Source organism: Varanus komodoensis, unplaced genomic scaffold (assembly GCF_004798865.1).
Source record: "Varanus komodoensis strain SLA01 unplaced genomic scaffold, ASM479886v1 scaffold14_1, whole genome shotgun sequence".
In the NCBI taxonomy this organism is placed as follows: Eukaryota; Metazoa; Chordata; class Lepidosauria; order Squamata; family Varanidae; genus Varanus; species Varanus komodoensis.
The window spans coordinates 12,213,651-12,236,995 of record NW_025335438.1 but is presented as its reverse complement, the minus strand read 5'-3'; the positions used below and the strand labels follow the sequence as shown (position 1 = coordinate 12,236,995).

The following is a 23,345-nucleotide window of genomic DNA, read 5'->3' as shown; positions in this document are numbered from 1 at the left end:
GTTTGCTTCTCTGTTTGCTCCTGGTTTGACTTTGGGTTGCTGTGGATACTGACTTGGATTTGGCTGGTGGCTAGGCTTTGGTCATCTAGTTGACAGACTGGATTATCAGGGTCCTGGTGCCTCTGTTCAGCTTTCTGCCACCAATGCCCCAAACCTTACACCACCTTGGAAAATGCATGTCTGAAATAAGTAACACATTCTTGGCAAAACTGCAGTTTCTTTAAGGAGGCTTTGTGAGCCTTTTGTTCAGGCATTTAAGCAGGGCTAAGGTGTCTGTTCTACATGCCTTGAGAGTAGGAATGAACCATGTACATAATGACAGCAGATTTAGCATTTTCAAAGTCTTTAAGGTGAGCCTGCTAGCTAGTGGAAAAATAGTGGGAGAATCAGAAAAACCTTGGGCTATTCAAACCCAGAGCTGAGTACCCCCATAGCAAAATGTGAACAAGCATTGAGAACTGGAGTGCAGGCAGATGGAACAAATGTCAATTACAGGAAAAAAGAATCAGCTAGAATAGAAAACAGTTGTGGAACTGCAGACCAGTCCTGGAGATTGCTGATAATAGCTTGCAAGTCTTGGAACAGCTGTTAGACTGTTCATCCTTGCTCAGTGAATTCTCCTTCCTTTTGGATGGTTCAAACTGGAGTGTTACAGGGGAATGAGCTCTTAAAAATATTTCCCTGATCTTTCAGTTCCTCAATAAATGAGGCAATCCCTTCAATCCTTTGTTACTGTTTAACAGTTGAACATGACATGTTGTTGTTATACTCACTCTCTACCAGCACCATCTTAAGGAGATTGTTCTCATTAGGTGTTTTAGCTCATAACTGGCAGGAATGGTTTTTAACTCTGGGGCCTGTTCAAAGAAATCTGCAGAGTCTGTCTCATAGTAGTTGTTGGGTTTGGAGGAAGTGTCCCTTTGCAGTGTTCCCTGGGGTCTTGCAGACGAGTCTTGGATGGCAGGCTGTGGGGAGCTTGGTTGTGCAGCTGGCATCTTTTGTGCTCTTTGCCTCACTTTGCACTCACTCTTCCAATGCTCCAGTTTCTTACAGTAAAAACAAGTTCCTCCCTGGCAAGTTATCTTTGGGTGACTCTAGTACTGAGAGAGCTTTGAATCACTGCTAGTACATACCTAGTTCCTTCCATTCTTCTTCCCAAATTACATCATGGCAGGCAGCAAGTGCAACATGCTCTGCCCTTGCCAACCTAATGATTTTACTCTCAATTGGCTCTGGAACTAAGGCAAGAGTCAAAACTGCTGGGGCTTTATAGGTACTATTTGTAGGATCCATTCCTGTGTGCTGGGCAAATGCCTTAAGAAATCAGTTTTGAAAATCAGTGGGGGCTCACCAGTCTTATGGGTACATGCCTGTAATTTTTCCTAGCCAACTTTCCAGATGAAGAACCCACTCATGATAGTAAGGAGCATGTTGTGGTGCTCTTGAAGACTCTGCAGCTGCTCCATCACTGGTGGGGTCTGATCTGGCCATCAGGGTCCTTCATGTGGTGGGCAATCATTAAGTCCTTGCTGGGCTTGTTCTAATATTTGGTGAACGTCTGCAGGGGCTTGAAGACCTTTCCATAGGCCAATTGCTATAACTATGAGTTGGTTCATGCATCAAGAAAATATTTCTCACCATTTTGTGCCATTTGTTCATTTTTTCAGATATTTGGCAAAATGTTTTTGAATGCCATGATCTCACTTAAACTAAACATGCAGCCTTACAAATGGTGGCCCTCCTGCTGGTCGAGGATTAAATCAAAATGGGTGAGCAGAAGCAGCCTGGGGCTGATCCAGGTTGTCAGAGCACTCAAAATGAACTTTTGACGGCCTGACCCTTGGCCTTTATGTTCTTAAGATCAATCTTAACATGTTTCTTCCCCCCTCGGTGATACCAGAGCTACCATCCTGCATCTTTTTTTCTGTTTGTTCAGTTTCTTAGCTACAGGAATCACTGAATGCCTTTCTCAGGAGGTGGGTCCACAGTCACAGTCCAGCCTGCAAAATGAACTCCAGAGAACTGTTGGCTGGGATGAAATCTTTCCCTGAGATCATGATCCATTCATTGGGGTTTGGCTTCAGGAGAGCTTGGGCTTGGGGAGAAATGGAAGAATGGGTTGGAGTTCAATAGTCAAACAAATCTTTGGAAGAACAGTCAGAAAGTTCCAAGGAGAATGAGCAGAGGATGCAAGTTGCCGGTGTGGAGAACAGTAGTGAGGCATGCTGTGGAGCCGAGTGGGATGGTTTCTCTGAATCCATTTGCCTGTTCAGCCACAGCATTGACTTGCTCCTCAATTTGTTTAAATCATGCTTTTTTTGGCTTTTCAAATTCAAAGTTTACTTCACTTCCTCTGCTACGCTGGTCCAAAGATACGTACCAATGTACCTTTTGCTTGGGATGCTGACCAGCCAGGAATTCCTTTAAATAAACCAGCTTTTTGCAATCAAGTGAGTCTTTTAGGGACCATTTGAGATTGTCTAACCAGGGTATACTCACAAGAAAATCAGACTGGTATGGACCTGGGTCGCAAGAACCCCATATGACCATATTCCTTCACCATTCTTTTGAGTAGTGTGCCAGATGAACCAGACCCTCATCTTCCTGATGCCAAATAAACTGTAAAAACCAGAGTTCTTTGAATGAACCCAGCGATTGCTGCCTGGGGCCACCAGTCTGGGAAAGGGAAGTTTTCTGGAGGTTAAAAGTCATCCTACCTTTTCATGGCCTCTGGATTTCAGGTTTCAGACACAGCTGATGGATTTCCAGGAAAAAACAGTGATCCTGTTCATTATGCCAATAGACAAACCCCCTAGAAAACAGGTACAGTGGAGTTTACCGTCAAAATAATGTTAGAGTTTATTTAGACTGTCAGGAATTACATGCATGTAATAGCCAGACAAGAGTAATTACAAGAAAATGAACTAGATAGGAAGTGTTATAGCATCACAATCAAGTAGGAAGTTAGGGGAAGTGTTGGGGAAGATCACGTATGCTTGAGACTCTTATTACACAAATTATAAAGGAAACAAAAGGCAAAAAAATTGATTTATAATGGGCAGAGATTTGCATTGGAGAACTGCTCTGACTACCAGGTTGTTAGTTGGATACAATTTTAGTTTGTCTAAGCAAGTTGTCAAGTTGTGGGGCAGTAGAACCACTTTTGTGATGTGGTTTCATTTTCTTAACAAGGTGTTTGCTGGAAGCCTAGTTAGTTATATTGTTGCCTTTCTTAAGAAGGTGTCAGTCAGGACTGTGTAAACTTGCTGCACCACCACCCAAGGAGATTGGATCTTGTCAGCTTCAGGCTGCCTTTTTAGCTGAGGGCTTTCTCTGCAGAAGACATGGCAGGGCTTCAGTACAGTTAATCCAGACACAGCAATTAGGCAAATTATATATTTTGATGGTTTATCTGTCCCAAATCTCCAGCTTTATTATGTCCTTTCAAAAGACAATATATATAATTCTAAATTTTAAAGCTCATTAACTTATTTAATAAGTCAAATGCATTAATGTTAAATTCAAACTTAATGTGCTTCCTCCTTTAACAGAGGTGGCATGCCTGCATTACACCAGGTGCTGAGGAGCTTGGGCAGGAGGAGGTCTTGTACTCATCCTGCTTGAGGGTTCCTGTGGGTAGCTGGTTTTCCACTATGTGCACAGAGTGCTGGACTAGATGAAGCTTTGGTATGATCCAACATGGTTATGTTCTAGGTTCTTATTCTTTCAAGTTTATAATTTTTATTGAAATGATACTTGTCTTATAAGGTTTAATTTTTCCCTCTGCTCACACCAGTTCAGTTTCTCATTTAAAAGAGTCTTATGCCTTTAACTGTAGCCTTTTCTGCTGATTGACACAGAGTGAATTCAGACATGTTTCAGCTTAGGTGGTTCTTTCTTATAGGACTGTACCAGTACCACATTAGTACTGTTGTGGAGAGTTGCTTATTACTTGCGCAATGGAGGTGTTCTCAAACATGTAACTCACCATTGATAAAGTGAAGTAATAGTTTTGTGAAGGGACTGCATTATCTAAATCAGCAAAAACTTTCAACCACCCTAATATTTTCAGTATCAATCCCTTTATTGATGCATTAATACATCATAATATCTCTTATCAAAGCACAACATGTTAAAAATAACATCCCTTATCTTTCTGCCTATTGCTACTCCCCTCTGTAAGTTCCTTTTCCTTCTTTAACTCTACTTACACTCAAAGCAGACAATTGATTACAGATGCACATGTTGGATGCTATTACAACATATTCAAAATGAATAGCAGTCCTGTTTTTAGTTCGGCTTCTGTGCTCTGATTGTATGAATTCTGGCAGTTAAGTAAGTTAGTGCATGTGATCAGCCTGGACCATTTTGGACAGAGCATTGCATGCATTTTAATATGTGTATGTATTTGGGCTGATGGCTGGCTGGCTGGCTATGTTTAATTGCAAATGAGGCCCTTATAGGCTAGGATGATTTTCCCCCAGTGTCATATCTTTGGAAACCTGTAAGAAAGATGACAACAATCAAATACCTTTGTTTGGGTTTGCACTGAACCAGAAACTGGACAGCCATCTGGGTGGGATGGTGTGACTTGGTGTCCTGCAACAGCAGGGGGTTGGACCCGATGGCCTTTATGGGCCCCTTCCAACTCTACTATTCTATGGTTCTATGACCCACAGAATCTCATGGATATGATACAATGTGGAAAGGGCCACAATGAAGCCTTTGAGCAGAAATGTCCATGCCAATGAAGGTGAGGCCAATCTTTAGTAAGCTCTTTCTACTCTTGGTTCTTCCTGAGTGTGAGGGAGGAGTACTTTGCATCAAGAGTTCTCTACTGTCAAGTGAATGGGAAGGGAAGAGAAGTAGGGTATGAGGCCTCATGAATGCTTGAGGAGCCCACACACAAAGATGGAGAGGATGATGATGTTGCCAGCATGATGAGTATCAGATTCTAGAAGTGGCTTCAGGAGTGGGGATAGAGTTTTCTGATGATGGCGGCTTACTGACCACAATTCTGAAGCAACCTGTGGAAAGGTTGCTCATCCCAAGAAAGGAGTATTAAGAAGTATTAGTGCTCCTGCTCCATCATGCATAGGTTTAGGTAGAAGTCAGATGTATACTGAACAGTGCCTTTTTTCACGACAGTATTGGGATTGGTAATCAAATCCACAAAAGATAGTATGTAGCAGCAGGTTTCATGGATGCCAGTGCAAGAAAAAATCTGTATACTGATCTGTAAAATGGATTACCTATGCTGAGTTGGGGAGCTCCAGAAAGTATGTTATGCAAGGAAGGAGGAGGTTTTTAGAAAGTAAGAGAACTACCTAGGTAAGCAAAAGTATATATCTCACTTTTGCAGCATCAGTATTTAAGCAGGACCTGTGCACGTGAGTGTTTTCATACAGCTATTTTTATTTTCCCTGGATTACTGAGTGCATGTTGTAACATCTCAAGACTTTCCCTAGTGTATGTAGGTCGAAGATAACCTGGGAATAAGTTTAGATTTCTTATACATTTTCTTAATATCTGTTGCATATCTCACTTAGAATCAGCCTGCAATTTATTCATAGAAAAGTTATAAATCAATTGCTATGGTAATTTGTCTATATAATGGCTTGCAAAATGACTGTGCTTTGTGAAATATTTTAAATAGGGAGGGGAAGAATTTCAGCTGGCTGTGCTTTTTGATAAGGTTATGTGATTTCCTTTTCCTTTGCTCTGTAACACACTGGTTGTATGGCTGATACATCATGTAAACTCAAAAGGAAGTTGAGACACAATTACCATAGAAAGTCAAGACTTCTTACATGTGCTTCCAGCTTCTGCTGTTTTTAACTTTTCTACTGTGTGAGGAAAAAACATGAATGGTCACTTAATCACTCAGAATGAAATATCAGTAGCACCACCTGCATTCTTTATCAAGGTAGAATGGTTATTTGTTTTCCTGTACATGAAAGAAAACAAAACAAAAAACAAAAATGCCACAAACTGAATTTGCAGGAAGGTCTTTTCATGCTGTGCATTGGTTTGTAGTTCAACTGGGAGCTGGCAAACATGAAAATAGCCCAGACCTTTGCAGTGCAAGCCTGTGCATATTTATCCAGAATTGGATCTCTCTGTTTAGTGAGAAACTTAAGTGTGTGTGTTTAGGATGACAGCCTTAAAAAAACCTGACAGTGCAGTTTTAAAGGAGCCGAAGTGTATATGTGACATTTGTGACACAGTGGATTGTTTGCTGCTTCCAAAGCCCTGCTGGCATGTGCTGGCCAGATAGGGAGGTATGGAAAAGGACAGTCTGTTTTCCTTGCCACAATTTCTGAAACCTGGAAATTTAATTGTCAGCTCTTGGCTCACACAAGACTTGATCCTGGGGTCCCCTAGCCACCCCTGGAGTACCCTCTTTCAGAACTGTCCATTGCCTTTCTCCAGCAGGAACACCACTGGTGTCAGATGTACACCACACCTTCCTCATTTTAAGCCTCTTTGGCTAAGTTCAGAGGATTGTGCTGCACAATTACAGTTAGATTGAAAAATACCATAGAAGAAGGTACAAAAATAAGTCACTTCAGCAGTAAAGAGCTTCTTTAGCTTGTAATACCTATATACAGTGGGATAATTCTTTGAATTTTTGCATGAACAATGCAAGTTTAAAACCAAAGCTAGTTCTGAGTGCTCCTCAACCCGGAGCTGTCCTTGGAAGCTCAAGTGACTGCAGTGGTGAGGAGCGCTTTCCTTCAGCTTCGGCTAATCCATCAGCTGTGTCCCTACCTGGAGGATTGCCTAGCGACAGTGACGCATGCATTGGTTACTTCCCGGTTGGATTTCTGTAATGCGCTCTAGGTGGGGCTGCCCTTGAAGACAGTCTGGATACTTCAGATGGTGCAAAATAGAGCAGTCAGGTTGCTGACGGGGACTGGGCATTATTCTCATATAACCCCAGTCCTCTACCAGCTTCACTGGCTTCCCATCAAAGTCCAGGCTCAATTCAAGGTACTGGTAATCACCTATAAAGCCCTTAATGGCTTGGGACCTGGATACCTAAAAGAGCGCCTGCTTCCATGTTTGCCCTCCCGCCCCCTGAGATCGACAGCAGAGGCTCTCCTCCGGGAGCCTTCGGTGAGAGATGTCAGGAGGCAAAGTACCCAGGGAAGGGCTTTCTCTGCGGTGGCGCCCCATCTGTGGAATGCACTCCCCAGAGAGGTCCACCTGGCGCCGTCGTTATTTGTTTTTCGGTGCCAGGATAAGACCTTTTTATTTAAATGATATTTTAACAACTCTTAATACCTATAGGTTTTAATTTTGCAGCCAGGGTGTTTCTGGGTTTTTAAAATTGTATTATTTTTATGTACTATGTTTATTTATGTGAGCTGTCCCAAGGCTATAAGCGATGGGATGGCATACAAAAATTCTAAATAAATAAATAAAATGATTAAGCAATATTACTTTGTCACATAAGTGGGAACTGATAAAGAGAAAACACTAACAGTCCAATGCTGTGCTCGCTGTACATTGAACTGGGTTCAGAATTGCGTAGGCACAAGTAGGTGCCCTTCCTTATCTACTCTTGTTGAACGTTGTTCTCCTACCTCTACAACAGCAGCAGCAGTTCTGGTGCTTGGGAGAATTTTGTACACATTGCAGAAGCTGGGTACCAAGAATTCCTTGAGGGTAGGGAGGTGACTGATTGCTGTGACCTCATTAACAACGCTGTTGCAACTCTGGTAAGCAAAACTGGACTGTTGAACATGGCCTGGTTCAGAATGCTATTTTGTGAAGAATGGTGTTTTCCTGGCAGAGCTTTACAAGATATTTTTATTTGCTACTCATGGAATTCCTTGCCAACATAACATTGGTAAACATTATTCCAGTTGCAATTGCCTGGGTCCAGAGAAGTCTTTTTAAAAGGATAGAATAGTAGATTAGAGATTTTAAATAATGTAATCTTCTATGTATGTTTAGTTCAAATTACATTTTGCTTGTTTGTCAAAATTATGTCATAATTATGTGATTCATTATGTGGCTGCAAAATCCATATTTTAATGTACATGACTTACTGTAAGTCAGTAAGCATACTGATTTTCCTTTCTGAAAGGAAGAAAAAAAGAGGATTATATAGCTGAATCTGCTTTTCTTAGTTTGAGTGCATGTGGTTCTCTGACCCACATACCAGATTTAAAGGTCACTAACTGATCTGGCTTGGTCAACATGATGCCACATAATGTAAAGCAAATGTTATCACGAATTGCCCTAACTTACACACCGTGCAGGTATAGACAGGTTTCCTTAGATCAGCTATTGCCATGTTTTCCCAGTTCACATCTATATTAAAAGCTTGTACTCAAAATGATTACAATATGGGTGTCTTAAGGAAACTGTACACACACACCTGAGCAAAAGGAAAGGATTTTTCATGTTTTAGTGCCAGTGAATTATCCTGTGAAGGTGATATAATATTTCACTGAAATATGCTCTAATTGAACTAACTGCTTTGTCTGTTTTATATGGAAGGGCTTATTTAAATTTTTGGGCAATAGGATCTATTTTGCAGTATATATATTAGAGATTGTACATACAGATGCATACTAGTTTAAATGATATCAAAATATACATTTTAGGCTTGTTTTCAAACATTTACAGTGGCTTATTACAGTACTTAGTACACCTGACAAGCTGTTAACTGAAATATCCTGAAACTATAAAGAGAAAAGTATATGAAACAGGTTATGCAAACTGAACAAGATGTTTAGTAATAAGCTCAATGAGCAAACTACCCATCAATATTATAGCATGCCACCAAATACTTTTAAATGTTATAACTTAAATTATGCAACAGGTATATGTTTCTAAATTTTAAAATACATTTTCTTGAGTTCATAGCCTTTGGAAGGCTTATTCACCCTGAATTTGTTCAGTCACCTTTTAAAGTCATTAAAATTGGTGGCCATCATTACATTTTTGTGGAATTCCATCATGGTATTGTGTCAGGGAGGAGTCAGTGGCCATAATATGTTGGTACCAACCTCTTAGACAATATTGCTCAGTCTTGGAAAAAATAATTTCTAGGGAAGATGTTGAAGTAGAAGACTTCTACTGTAGTATTTTCAGAAATGCTACCTATTCTGCATGCAGAACAACTAGATTAAAACTGGGTTTTCAGTGTGTGGATGAGAGAGATGATGGGAAGGAAGGTTTAAATTTGTTAGGTACTGGGAAGCATTTTGGAGGTATGACAAACCTGAACAAAAGAGACAGATTCACATTTGAACTGCAATGAAACCAGATTGCTGGCACTTCACATTAAAAAGGTTTCAGAGCTGCTTTTATTTAAGGAAATGCTGACAATAACTGAGAAACACTTAATATAGGATAGCTCATTCCTTATTGATAATGGTGCAAATGTTTCAGGTACTGTTTAGAAGGGATAGTCTGGAACTTGATTGGGAGCATATCAACTGTAAAAATATCAACACTGTAAAAATCAATTATAGTGTTAAAAAGGTCAATAAGTCTCTGGAATATTTTTCTGCGGAAGAGACTCTTGGAAAGGAACATGATAACTCTGAGTCAAGATGAGGAGACAGGATTGCTTGGAACTGAATGAGAACATAGCTATTATACAGAATATATCAGAAACCAGGAGGAATCTTGAAATGTTGTAGGTATGGTTATACATATAAAATCTGTAGTAAGATAGGGAAGGTTTACTGGTACTCAATCAACTAAGAAAATCTAAGGGAAACAATGCATTTATACAATCATTGTTGGCAAGAAATGTGACAAAAAGGTAATTTACTGATGGGGTTTAATCATTAAATAATGATTCTAACATCCTAGTTTTAGTTTCCATTCTGGTATTAATGAGAAGTGGTAGCCAGTAACTTTCATCTACTGGGGACTTCTCCTCTTGCCCCTGATGAAACACATCTACAGCTGGAAGAAGTTTGGTGCCCCTAGAGGTTTCAAAACCATAGATGCTCTGTGAAGAGCTTGGTCCTTTACATGCTATGCTTGAAAAAAAATGTACAAACTGCTATCAATACAATACAAAAAACAGTTGCTTATCAAACTGAAAACGAACTTCCACATTCTTTTTTGAAGTTTTCAGAAGTAAAATACAGTGTGTAGAATTGTTGGTGTCTTCCTTTAATGACTTTTCCTCTTATTCATATTTTCAGCTTTCACAGTGTGGAATGTCATTTAAGTATAATGTTTGGAAATTGGCCTGTTTTTTACACAAGTGTCTTAATTTCTTTCCATATACTATCATGTGATCCCCACAGGAAATTGAATAGAAAACTGTGAATGTAGTTCAATTGACTTGAAAACAAGGGAAGGAATTTTCCCTATTGTTTTTGTAGTTGTTCAGTGATTCAGTATCTGTGCTCTGAACAAACATGACCGTTTGAAAGAAAGAAAGAAAAAACTATTTTTATGTTTGCTAAACTGGCACTCTCTCTTGAGAATATAACAATCTCACCAACATACAGATCAATATTTTTGTGGGTATTGTCAGGCACAATATCTTCCACTTTCTAGTATTCTGAATTATTAGAAATTTTGCAATACCTACTATTTTATGTAAAGCCCAAGCAATGTCCCTATATTGTTTGATAAAGTCTGAAAAGAAAATATTGCTACTAGCAGTGCAGGGAATAGCAATATATCCAAAACCTGTGTAGTCTTTGGATTAATACTATGCACAATAATTTAGGCAGAGTCATATTTTAGTAACCAACTCTTATTTAACCTACAACTACCCTTTATGTACCAAAAGTTAAAAATAAAGTGTGATGGGTAAGGGATGGGGAAGGTCACTGATCAGTTGTACTGGGCCTGATTCTCGCAATGTAGAATTTGTATAAAAACTCATAAAACTCATCTTTGCTTCTCAAGACTGGCAGCTTGGGAAAATGGGAAGGGGTGTATGTTGCTGTTGCTGCAGACCAACAGCATCTTTAGCAAGAAGGAATTAGGTACGTAGTACTGGGAGGAAAACAGTATAGTCTAGATGAGGCCTTTGATTAGTTAGAAGTTATCTCTGTAAATAAATACTTATCAAAGATACTGTCTCACCTATTGCTTCCCAAAATAAAGGGAATGTTTCCACAGACTCCTGAATGCTATAGGATGCACAGTGAGTAGTGGGAAGTGAAGCCAAAGTAAAACAGTGAAGGAGCTGCACTGATTTTGCACAGTACAAGGATATACTCCATTCTTGTCTCTTGTGGGAATCTTGCAGAAAGTTGAAGGAGATGGCAACAGGTAGCAAAGTCTTTCAAGTCATAATTTTGGGACAGGAATCCAATGCCCAACTCAGCAGAAGCAGCAGGAAGGCTCCAAAACACAGCAGAGGTTGTGTATCACATTTTGAAGTAAAACACACTTCCCTCTAAAGAGCATCTTCCCTGTCAAACCATTAAGTTTATTCTGGAGTCTAAAATTATGCAACTGTGCAACTAGAGGTAAACATCACTTTCAGTTCTGTGCAACTGTTTTATACTGCTCTGTGTTTCTAGCCATGGGGACTAGTTACTACGTGTTGGATAGGGACAAAGAACTGCACATTCTCCTAATGGCAAAAGTGAAACTGAGCCAGATATTTTTCTTTCCTCTATGGGATCCTGATTTAGATGGAGACCAGCATGCACCAAGAAAGAAAAAGTAACCTCTCTGTCCCCTGAAACAGTTTTTGCCAGAAATTCTGCACTACCATTCCCCTTAAAAAGTCTTCAATGATTCCACTGGAGTTTAGCAGGAACCTGGACAGTAAAGCAAAAATATGCATAAATGGTATGGCAGTTGCTGGTCCTGCCAATAAAACATTGAAAAAAGTTTTTGCTGCTGGAATTATCCCTTTTGAGCTGAAAACTTTTATAAAATTTGGCAGAGCACAGAAAAATCTTGAAGCTTGAAAGGGGTAATATGAACAGATGAGTGGTGTTAGCATGGCTTCGATAAAGACCAATGCAGTAGCCTGGTGTCATGTTTTCCTGTACTATTAGTAGAGAGCTGTTTTACAAGGTGATCTAGAAAACAGGATCAACACTTTGGGAGTGGGGAAAGGACAGCTAAATATTTCTTAAGATGCTGAATTAATTTCTGGATCATTGATTTAATCAGGCAAAGGAAGCAGTGAAAGACAGTGATATCATGGGAGGTTGGGGAGTGGGGGAACATGGTGGTGCAAGGCTCTTTCCATTTCATTCACAAATGCAAGCATGGCAGTCAGCCCAGACTCCTCAAAGAAGTTGCTGTGTAACAGTTTTCAGGCTAAATTCTTGCTGCTGATTAGATGCAAAATCTTGCTTTCATTTGTAGCAGCCATTGCTTCAGTGAGCAGAGAACCAGAACAACAACAACAAGAAAAAATATAGGAAATACATCCAACTGTACACAGATTTTTAAAGTATGCTCCTGAAATATTTTGTGTGGATTGTCAATTTCTTAACATGCTTTAATGTTAACTAGATGCAGCAACTCCTAGTTACCTAGTCAATTTCTAGCAGACATAAAATTTGAAAGGTTTGTGCTCTAACTGCTGTGATGAGGTGAAGTGTGCTATCTAGAATGAACTAGATAGTATGTGGAGTAGCTAATGACTGATTAACCTCCCATTACTGAAATCTTGACAGTTACAAAGTTTGTAGTTGTGTTTGTTATGCAAATAATTTTTGTAGGTTTCCAATTAGAATTCCGCATCTCTTTGATTTCCACTTCCCGAATGTTTAATGACTATTTTTTTTCAGTTCCATGTAATTAATTTTTCTTTTAATGTGCAAGTTGTATGCATGGGGAAGAAAGTATCTGCATTATGCTTCGAGTGGAACTTTTTGGAAAGCCTGTAATTCTTCATGCTAATGATTTTTTAAAATAGTTAAGGGGGCATATTTTGCTTTGTATCATTGATAGTAGCTCATAAGTATAACACTGTGAGATGTGCTTTTTCTAATTAGTTTTATTTCCCAAATACTGACAATAAGTTACACAAGATGGGTGTGAAGTATAAGTTTAAGCCAATGTTTGTACCACTATTTATTAGACAGAGTGCCAAAAACTAGAGTTAATTCCCCACACTTTCTTTATTGTAGAGAAAATGAGTGATTTATTATGCAGCAGCATTTCACAAGCCTGTTTTTTTATACAGGAAGAATTATTTTATGCTAGTAGAATTGCATCACAGCAATCCTATGTATAGATAGAATCCCGTTTGTTTTGGTGTGCAGTAGGAGTACACTAGTGAAAAACTATGTGATCTTCCAGTTTGCACTGATGCTGATTTGACATCAGGGAGAAGGAATGGCAGGGTTCCATATCACTAATAGATATGTCTGCAGCTGCATAAGTATAAAAACCTCCTAGTAGCTGGCTGGTCCTTTGTGGTAACTTGAATGTATAAACACTAATAGATTCCATGCACTACTTGCAAGTAGTGGGTAGTGTTTGGACAGCTGCTAAAGCCTGGCTTGAAGACACTGGCCTCCTTTCCTGACAGACAACTGGCCAGAGAAGAAAAGAGTAGCTCTTGTCCAAGTCTAACAAACACCATAGAGCTCCCTTGTTTCTGATAATAGCATCCCCTTTGAGAATTGATTTACCAGTGAAAGGAGAACTTGTGCCTCTACTTTTGTGTAATGTAGGAAACAGAATATGTTGCTCTTTAAAATCTTTACCACAACAAGTTGGAGGCTACCTTTTGGCAGCATTTTAAGCAATAGTGGGAAGCCAAAGCTCAAAACAGGATACACCCCCACAATTACTAATGCATAAATAAATAACTATAGTATCTCAGGCCTCCATTTTAGAGAATTACAATAAAAAAATGAATGGTAGTTGCTTAAATGGAAAAGAATATTTCTTGGCTTCTTCAGATAATCATAGTTAAAGCTAACAACTGCTCATTTGGTTTAAGGACATAATTCTAAATTATGGTTTAGCAATGCATACGAGTACTGTCAGTATATAGATAATTGCAAAATGACCATTTTACTAACAATGGATGTGAGTAAAGTAGATCAATATTGATAAAGTACATACAAAATGGAAGGTGTCGCAGCAAGGTTGTAAAGAAAAATAGGTCAAACTGATAAAATCTAAGCACATTTAGGCATTCTGCAGTATTTTAAGGCTCATATATAATGGAATAAAACTAAACAAAAAAAGAGGTTCAGTTCTGAATATGATATATTTCTGAGACTTTGTGATTGAAGCACTGTTTACTCTAAAATGTGAATTCATGAACAGGAAAGAACAGGGTCACACCCAGGATGGTGCTAGCTACTGAAAAATTCCGGGGCTTACTTAGCATACACAGAAAAGAGAACAAATGTGCATAATGTGCACATGTTCTAAAGTCTCTCTCTGTGTGTCTTTAAAGAGCCCCATCTGTTAAGGAGCCATTGTTTGCAAAAAGGATGCATGAATGGGCAGAGGAAGGCATTTGATTTCAGAAGAGAATTTCAGGAGAAAGACTCAAGGGGTAGGTGCTGCAGGAGGTGAAGCACATGTGAGCAAAACTCAACTAATGCAAGAGATCAGAATGCCGCAGCAATAATTAGTGTGCCTGCATTTTCATTTCAAGTGAAAACAGTCTTCCAGAGGGTCAGCATTCCAAATGAGAGATCTGAGGCTCCAGCTCTAATGGGCCACTGTCAAACACCACCCCTGGTGATGCCTGTGTTTGGCTCCACTCGCACACACCTTCTATACCTTCTGGTGAATGCATGTACCGGTGGTGCTGCAGTCTGCAGCCACAAGCAGAATGCAGCATTGTCTCCTGACACTCGTGTTCAGATAAACATGTGAAAAGTGCAAAAGTATACAAAAAATCCCTGTATTAAAAGAATTGAAATGTATTAAAAACTTAAATCTCTGACATTTTGTGTGGTATGAATTATGGTCATAAGCTGGAAAAGTAGTTAACATACTGCTTCAAGTTCTTAGAGCTCTGACAACTTTTCTGTAAAAGGAGAACAGCTAAATAGAATAATCTGTTTTTCATATTGTGAATGATCAAGTGAGCTCATTCACTAACCCTGAAATTGGCTACCCATATGATTTCTTAGGGGATACCTCTGTGCCTGAAAGCGGCGTAAGCAATATAAGACTGTATAAGACTAACAGAAGCTAGCTTTCTATAGGGTCTATCCAGGGTCGTGCCAGCTTTAGTGCTAATAAAAACCAATGTTTGTGCAACCTAAATAGCTCAATGGGCAAAAACAGTTATTTGCTGTCAAATTTTCAGTGTAGCAGCAAAGGGGTGGTGTTTTCCTCAAAAAAAGGGGTGGTGTTTTCCTCAAAATAAGGGTTGAATTCCAGGCACACTTTCTGTATTATTGTGCTTATTGTATTCAAAACAGTTAAGTGTACTGAAATGTACACCAGAAGGACTATATCTTGCCTGCAAAATTTCTCCTTAAGCCAAGAAACACTTTTTCAGAGCCAGGCTCCAAAACTTGGAAGAAGAAAGATACCAAGAAGGGAAAGTTCAAATTTTAGTTCTTGCACTCCTTATTCACTTAGCAAATGTGGCACTGAAATCATGCCATAAGTTTTCCAAGATTATTGTTTATAGTGATTTACTTCTGTTATTTATTAAAAACTCCATTAACTTCTTTACAAAGAATTTTGTACAAAATAAGATTATGTATTTCAAGATTTAGCTTTGCCTTCAGAATGGCTGAAGAAGCCAATTCCAGTTGGTCATAAATTTGATACACAGCCACTGTATCTAAGTCTATCTATAACTCGTCTAAGTTATCAGCCATGAAACAGACATGCAGTTTCATGCTAATATATTTTTTCATCCAAGAACATGTTCTTTTAAGAGTAATTTTATTGGTGGTATTCTTGGTTTTTTTTTTTCTTCTTTTTTTAGTTTTTTATGGTCACAGTCCGGGAAAATGTGAAAAACAAAACAGCAGTAGAAAAACTAAAACAATTAAATCATTACAATTTATGCAATATTTTCCTTAAACAGGTGACCATATTTTTCCTCATCTGCATTGCAGACATTTAAAAAATTGGCAACATTTCCAGTAGCATAAGAGAATACATTCATTAAACACATAGATACTGGAGTGGAAGAATCATTCTCATAAAAATCTTTTATGAATGGTTAAATCAATTTCTCTTGGCGTTCCTTATAAAAGCTGCAATATAAGAGAACATCATCTGCTCCAGCACCACAGGAACACACCTATTCATTAATTGGAGTCTTATTAAATTGTTCTTTTAATAGTGCTGATGAAAGCACATTAAAACAGGAAAGAGTAAATACTCTGTACTTTGGGATAGTTAGTGTGTACAGATATAGGGCTGGAGTAAAACCATTATTATAGCAATTATTACAGTTAACATAGAATGGTGAACTATTTTTTCTAGCAATTCTCAGATATTGGAGATCTAAGTCTATTAATCGTTGAACAACAAGAAATTGGGATTTCTTCAACCCACTATGTTATGGTACTCTTTTGGATATAAAAATTGGCTTTGTATCTGCCTCTCCACCTATGGATTCCTTATTAATCTGCTAGGATTGCTTATGCCATTATGATATTAGATGTTCAGTTCACAGAGACAACATATTATAATTCCGGAATGTTGAGGTCTCCACCCTTTTCTGTTCCCAGGGTGAACTCTATTTTTTCTCTATAGTGAGGAAATGATGTTTGCTTCCTTTTTGTCTGCCTCTTAAGAATAACGGGAAAGAAAAGCGTCTCTACAGTTTGCAATTAACAGTTGGCAAATGTGTTGGTTAATATAGTTTTCTTTGTATGGCTGGATAAGTACTGCAGTTCAGTAAGAAATGACTACTCCATTTCTATGACCTCACAATGTCTAACAGAAATAATAGCAATAAATAACTGCACACAGTTTTTGCCTTCACGAGCAGGAAAAGTATAAACTAGTTTACTAACCATGCAATTGCATAGATTATATGGATCCTTTGAAATTCATAGGTGAGCTGTTTTGAGTTCTTTGTAGGTAAGGCGTGCTAAATAACTGCACACAAAAACATGTGTGCATAAGGCAGAGAGCACAGCTGCCAGGTAGAAGCAGTGTGACTGTGTATGCCAGTTGTGGGAACCTTAGCCAGGAGGGTGCTGTTGTACTCATGTTTTGGTTGTGGAATCCTGTGGGAAGCTGGTTGGTTACTGTATGAACAGAATGGTAGATTAGATGGCCCCTTGGTCAGATCCAGCACGGCAACTCTTATGCTTCTAGATCTGAGTGCCATACCTGTGTCCTAGAAATTAGGATGTTAGAACTTAGTTTTGAAATATCACAGACTACTTTGTGGTGGCTTCTATGTTACAACCCTTTTGCATTGTTGGGCATTGCTTTTCATCAGTCAGGTATAAATGGAATTATACAGCTATATTTATATAGGAACATAGGAGGGAAATAGTGGTGAGATTCACACTAAAGGCATATATGGCTGAACTTGGTTCAATGGATGCTGGCAGAAGTTTGTGACCTGGTGAAAGAGACTACCCATCAATCACAATGGCTTTTGATTAGATTAATTTTGCTTTCTATACAAATAAACATTTGTATGATAGCCAGACTAACAGTCTCAGAGTGTGCCTTGGTGTATTTGAAACTGCAAAGTTGTAGATATGTTTATCTGTTACTTTGCTTTTCATTTTTCAACTGTTTAATTGCAATCTGTCAAGAAAAAGCACTTCTGCAATGGGAACTTTGCCTGTGGAAAGGGGTGGTGAGTATATTTCCCTCCTAGATTTTAAGGATTTCCCTGATAGTTCTCACTATTCACCTTTTCCACACTTTCCTGAGCCTCTAGCTACTCTGACAAGGTAAGAAAGGGTATTTATTTACTTATTTATTTGAAACACTTATATCCCATCTATACTGACAGGTCTCAAGATGGCTCACAACAAAGTCTTGTTGAAGAAAGTTTTGACAGGGCTAAATAGGATTGTTTTGACAGATTTCATATGCATATGTATATGTGAAACACTGTGCCACCTTTCAGTCTGATCTCAGTGTTGTTGAGCAGAAAAACACCAAAATGCATCCTGCCTTCAGCTTCATAGAGGCCAAGTGGGATAAATAAGTAATGGTAGCCATACAGGATTAGGGTTTGGGACTAGCTTTCATCAGAAGGCAATGATTTGAATGTACATCATTTAAAATTGCGTATCATAAAATATTAGAAAATCAAAATACAAAGTAACTAATAAAGGGTAGGATATTTACACAGACATATAATTAAAACTTCCTCCTCATGAAAAGTGTCAAACATTAGTGTCTCATGACTTCAGTGTAAGATACATGCAAAGTTCCTATAAATGTATTCTAAAAATTATCTTTGCTTTGTCCATAAAGGGTTTTCCAACTTGGTTTATAAACAAGATAACTATATCTGCTTGCAGTAGTTATTTTCCCTTGTAAGTGGTGACTTTGACAGATCTCATAAGATGTTATGCTGAATCATCTTTCAGAAAACTTTAATCAGCTTTTGAAACTTTTTACAGAGTCACAGCATCCTATTCAAGATAGCTACAGTTGGTTCACTTTGTGCTTTACTAAGGAAATAAATTTCTGCAAAGTTTACTACTAGAAGAGTGATCTTTGTCCAATGAAGAATAGATTATAAGTTGGCAAATAACTCACTGGAAAATCAGCAGGTGTAGTTATATTTGATGCTATGGATGATATTTGGTTTTTTAGTAGTGAATTACTTTAAACTGGCAATTCTTTAAAAAAAAAAAGGAACTTGAAAGTCAAAAGTACAATATCATGAAATTCATTTTTATTTTCTGTAATGTGAATCAGGAATGCCAATTAATTGAATTTATCTTATGAAGAAGATTCAATCTGCTATTAAAACTTTAGATTTCTGCGTAAACCTATTAAATTGTTGATGGAAAAAATACAGCATTTTGGTTGGTTAGTGAATAATGATTCTAACTTCTTTTTCTAAATATATAATCAGGCATAATGTTGATGGATTCTGAAAGAATCTGAATATTATTAGTGTTCTTTTGAATTTATTAATTTAATTCTGATTATATCTTTTAATAATTAAATTCATGGACTAAAATACTGAGTCCATTTGAGTTATCCTATTTATTAAACCAACTACAGAGGTCCCTGATTTGAATGTAATGGAGAATTCTGTTTTAATGCAATTCAGGAATGAGTGCCATATATATATTGATTCAGCTTACATGTGTAATATGGTATTATGAGATATACCAAATGAAATTAGAGGTTGATCACTATGTGAGTATTGACATCATGTGTGTTAAAGCTTTTGCAAAGCATTTTAGAATAGTTTTATATATATAATCATCAACACAAGTAGATAATAAAATTAGAAAATCTAAATACCAACGCAATGCAGAGATCAAATTCAGTAGGAACTTGGTGTCCCACAAAATTCTGTTATTTGGTGCCAAACTCTTAGATATCATACAGTCTGCTTTGAGGAGAATTTATCTGTATTATCTTTGCTATGTTAAGAATAACCTTTTGTAACAGTAATCTCTAAACAGATCTGTTATTGCTGAGAAAATGTTCTTGTCCTTTCTCTAGTTAGCATTTATCATACCATACTGGAAAACCATATGGGAAGAATTCTAGCCTTTGCTTGATGGAGACAGAATCTAACAAAATTATCTTTGAGAACACTCACTATGTATAGAGTCATGGGTGTAGTGGAACAACACCTGGTTGTAATGTCTGTTGCATATCTGATAACAAAGCTTGGAAATAACTAGGAGGGTTATACAAAGGCTACAAACACCCTTTTAGTTGAAGAGTCAAAGGTTCCAGAAAATCTCAGGGAGTGGATTTTAGGGAAAGGTGGGACAGAAGGCTTAAGAAACAGAGCCAACTAAATAAATAGTTTGATTTAAAATTCTTACTACGTGTAACTAAGCTTTTGGAGAGGCATTTTAGAATGAGGAAAATTGTACAAAAGCTTGTTGTTGTTGTTTTTGTTAGTCGCGAAGTCGTGTCCGACCCATTGCGACCCCATGGACAACATTCCTCCAGGCCCTCCTGTCCTCCACCATCCCCCGGAGTCCACTTAAGCTCACACCAACTGCTTCAGTGACTCCATCTAGCCATCTCATCCTCCGCCGTCCCCTTCTTCTTTTGCCATCTATTGTTCCCAGCATTAGACTCTTCTCCAGGGAGTCCTTCCTTCTCATTAGGTGGCCAAAATATTTGAGTTTCATCTTCAGTATCTGGCCTTCGAAAGAGCAGTCAGGGTTGATCTCCTCTAGGACAGACTGGTTTGATCGCCTTGTGGTCCAAGGGACTTGCAGGAGTCTCCGCCAGCATCACAGTTCAAAGGCCTCAATTCTTCAGCGCTCAGCCTTCCTTATGGTCCAGCCTTCACAGCCATACATTGCAACTGGGAAAACCATAGCCTTGACTATACGCACTTTCGTTGGAAGGGTGATGTCTCTGCTTTTTAGTATGCTGTCTAGATTTGCCATAGCTTTCCTCCCCAGGAGCAAGCGTCTTTTAATTTCTTGGCTGCAGTCCCTGTCAGGGAACCCCAAAAGATTGGTTGCTTTTTTGAAGGGGAAATGGCTAGGAATAGCAGTATGCTATTCTAGGTAACACAGGAGGGGCTGAGTGGTATCATGGGAAGGTTTGAGGTTCTTCATCCTTGCAATATACACTCAGATGGCTAAAACCAAGTATTACTCTAAAAACATGTTACGATCTCAGCTTAATTAAATATTCACAGGGTTAATTAACTTTATTTTTGTAAATTCAAATTTAAGATGCTGGCCCTTAATCTAGAAATATCTTCTATAATATTTTGAATCAAAATATTTTAATTTATCTTCAAGAATAGTGGATAATGGATTGTGTTAGTGCCTTTAGCACCCCAGCCAAGTTGAGAAAACAGGTGGTCATCCAGCTGGTGAATTGCTGAAAGACTAGTCTTTTTGCCTGTATCATGCAGCATTATAATTGGCCTTTGTCTCTGCTGCTGGCATGGGTTAATGAACACAAGAAGAATTACAGGACTCATTTGCTAATTCTTCTGCACACCCACACACACACACAAGTATGTTTCACTGAATGGTTCAAGGTGAAGTGTGCCTGGTATTTCAGTGTTTGAATCTAGTATCCTTCAAAGCTATAATACAAATCAAAATTCTGTACAAATATTTATGTTGCCTAATGACTTAGTAATGCATCTGAAATTGAAATGCTTCAAGGAACACAAATAAGTTTTTGCATATAAGATAAGGGGATTCTCTGCATTTTCATTAAAAGCATCACTAAATGTGTTCCTATGTAATGGTTATAATTGTTAGTGTTCTTTGTTAGACCATTGAGTTAGAAAATAAGTATTTCTTCAGTTTCAGCAATAAAAAATCTATTGAAACAGTCTCACATATTAGAAAATAAGCTTGAATGTTTTTCTAAGTTAGATTTAATAGTTAGCAGTGTATCATATTAATCTTGAATGGCATTGACTACTTCAGTCTGTCATAGCTAAAGGACTTAAAAGTGAGATTTTCCATTTTCTAACTAAGAAATTGAAAATCCTAATTCATGTTTATATGAACTAGTGGCTGTATTTTCACAGAATGCTAAGCCAGTGGTAATAAGTAGCATGCTGTCTGATCACTTCCACTTGGCTCCCTGTAAGTTATGTGGCAGAATAACCAAAAGTGTACCAGGGTAGAACAGGGTTTGGATACAATCTTAAGCTTTACTGCCCTGACAGATTTCCACTTTAGCCCCTTCCATTTGCAACAGGAGCCGAATGAAAACAATTGGTCAGCATGCTCTAACATGCTGTTTGTTACTGATAAGTTAGAATTCTCAGCAATTTTGAGTTAGCATTTTGCAGAAACATGGCTGATATAATTGCTATATCTGAATAAAACAATGAAATGCTTCCATGTGATGGGAGTCTCACAGTTGCTTGTGTTTCAAGGATATGCTTTCCTGCATCTAAATAGCTTTCTTTTCATGTTTCAGAAAATAGTTCATCTTTTAACATGCTCCATCTTATCAGTAATAGGTTTTAATCTGGAAATGGGGCATAACATTAGGATAGTTACACTATGCAATGCTGTGCTAATACTGATATTTGCATGATGCTCTTATAAAGTAAGATGTTCAGATGCATATAGCAGATGTGCATCAGAATCTGGTCGCTCCAGGGCTTCATCTGCTGGCTAGAAGCAGAACAACCATTGTTCTGCACTACAGTATTTGCAGGATCCATCCCAAATGAGTGCCAGATGGGCTATGTTAGAGCAAGCTCTTCCTACCCCTGGCTGCTTTAGCAATACAGGTCCTTCTGCTAGCTGTGGTTCAGTTTTTACATTTTTCCTGCTTCTTTGTGTATCTGTCTCACCTCAGCAGTGCAGGTATTCCTGCATTTTCCCTACCTCTTGTTGGATGGCTCCTGCCATATCTGCTTTCCTATACATCTTGTTCCTGTCATGCCTGCTGTATTGTGTTGTTCCTTGTTGCATTGTGGCTTGCCCTACCTTGTCTCCCCTTGCAGCCTTTCTACCTTGCCTTATTTGCCACAGCTTTACTGCTCCTGAATTCTGTTCAGTTATCCTGCGTCAAGTCCTTGCTCCTTGTTCCTGGTGTCTTTCTGGTTTTCAAGCCTTCCTCATGACAGTGTCCTTGTTTTGTCCTGTCATGTACTTCTGGTTCTTACCTTTGGCCTATGACCCTGCCTCTGAATTTACTACTGGACTTTGGACTGGTTTTGGACCCTGTCTTGCCTGAGTCCTGGTGCCTTTGTCTTGACTTTTGCCACCCATGCCCTGGACTCTGAGAGTATAAGAATTTGGTGCTGAATTTTGCAAATAGCCAGAACAGCCATATGTATTTGGAAATGCATGTTTCTTCAGTGCAGATGATGATGGAATCTACAATCACACAGAACTGCTTAGAAATGCTTGCTTTTTTGTTACAGATTGTCATGGCTATTACTTTTGCCTACAGTTCTTCAGTGCCTTGACCATCTTTCTCTCTCTCTCCCTGCTCCCCCAGGCATTTCTTCATAGAATAATGCAATGGGCTGTTTCCAAGGTTGATAAAAGCATTACAGAGGAGACAGTAAAGGTTAGTTGTTTTTTATTCTCATTCCTGTTTTATTGTTCTTTGGTTCTTTTTATTTATATTCTGGGTTTCTTATTTACAGACATTGTTTTCAAATATTGAAGATATTCTTGAAGTTCACAAGGATTTCCTGTCTAGCATTGAGGAGTGCCTACACCCTGAACCTAATGCTCAGCAAGAAGTGGGAATCTGCTTTCTTCACTTTGTATGTCAACTTTAATAATATAAGCTTCATATTTAATTGATCTTCTCTTCCT

General features: G+C 38.4%; 1 protein-coding gene across 4 annotated transcripts in view; it reads left to right on the top strand.

Moving 5' to 3' along the window:
• Positions 1-23,345, top strand: part of PREX2 (phosphatidylinositol-3,4,5-trisphosphate dependent Rac exchange factor 2) — a 147,675-nt gene that overhangs the window by 7,405 nt on the left and 116,925 nt on the right. For 3 of the 4 annotated variants that reach the window (XR_006414086.1, XM_044424092.1, XM_044424093.1), the window contains exons 2-3: positions 23,020-23,091; positions 23,171-23,293. Coding sequence is in view for 2 of the 4 variants with exons in the window: in XM_044424092.1 (XP_044280027.1) it covers positions 23,020-23,091; positions 23,171-23,293 (195 nt within the window). In the remaining 2 variants the exon portion in view is untranslated. Of the gene's footprint in view, positions 1-23,019; positions 23,092-23,168; positions 23,294-23,345 lie in introns of those variants that run through there. The other variant, XM_044424094.1, reaches the window with a different exon arrangement.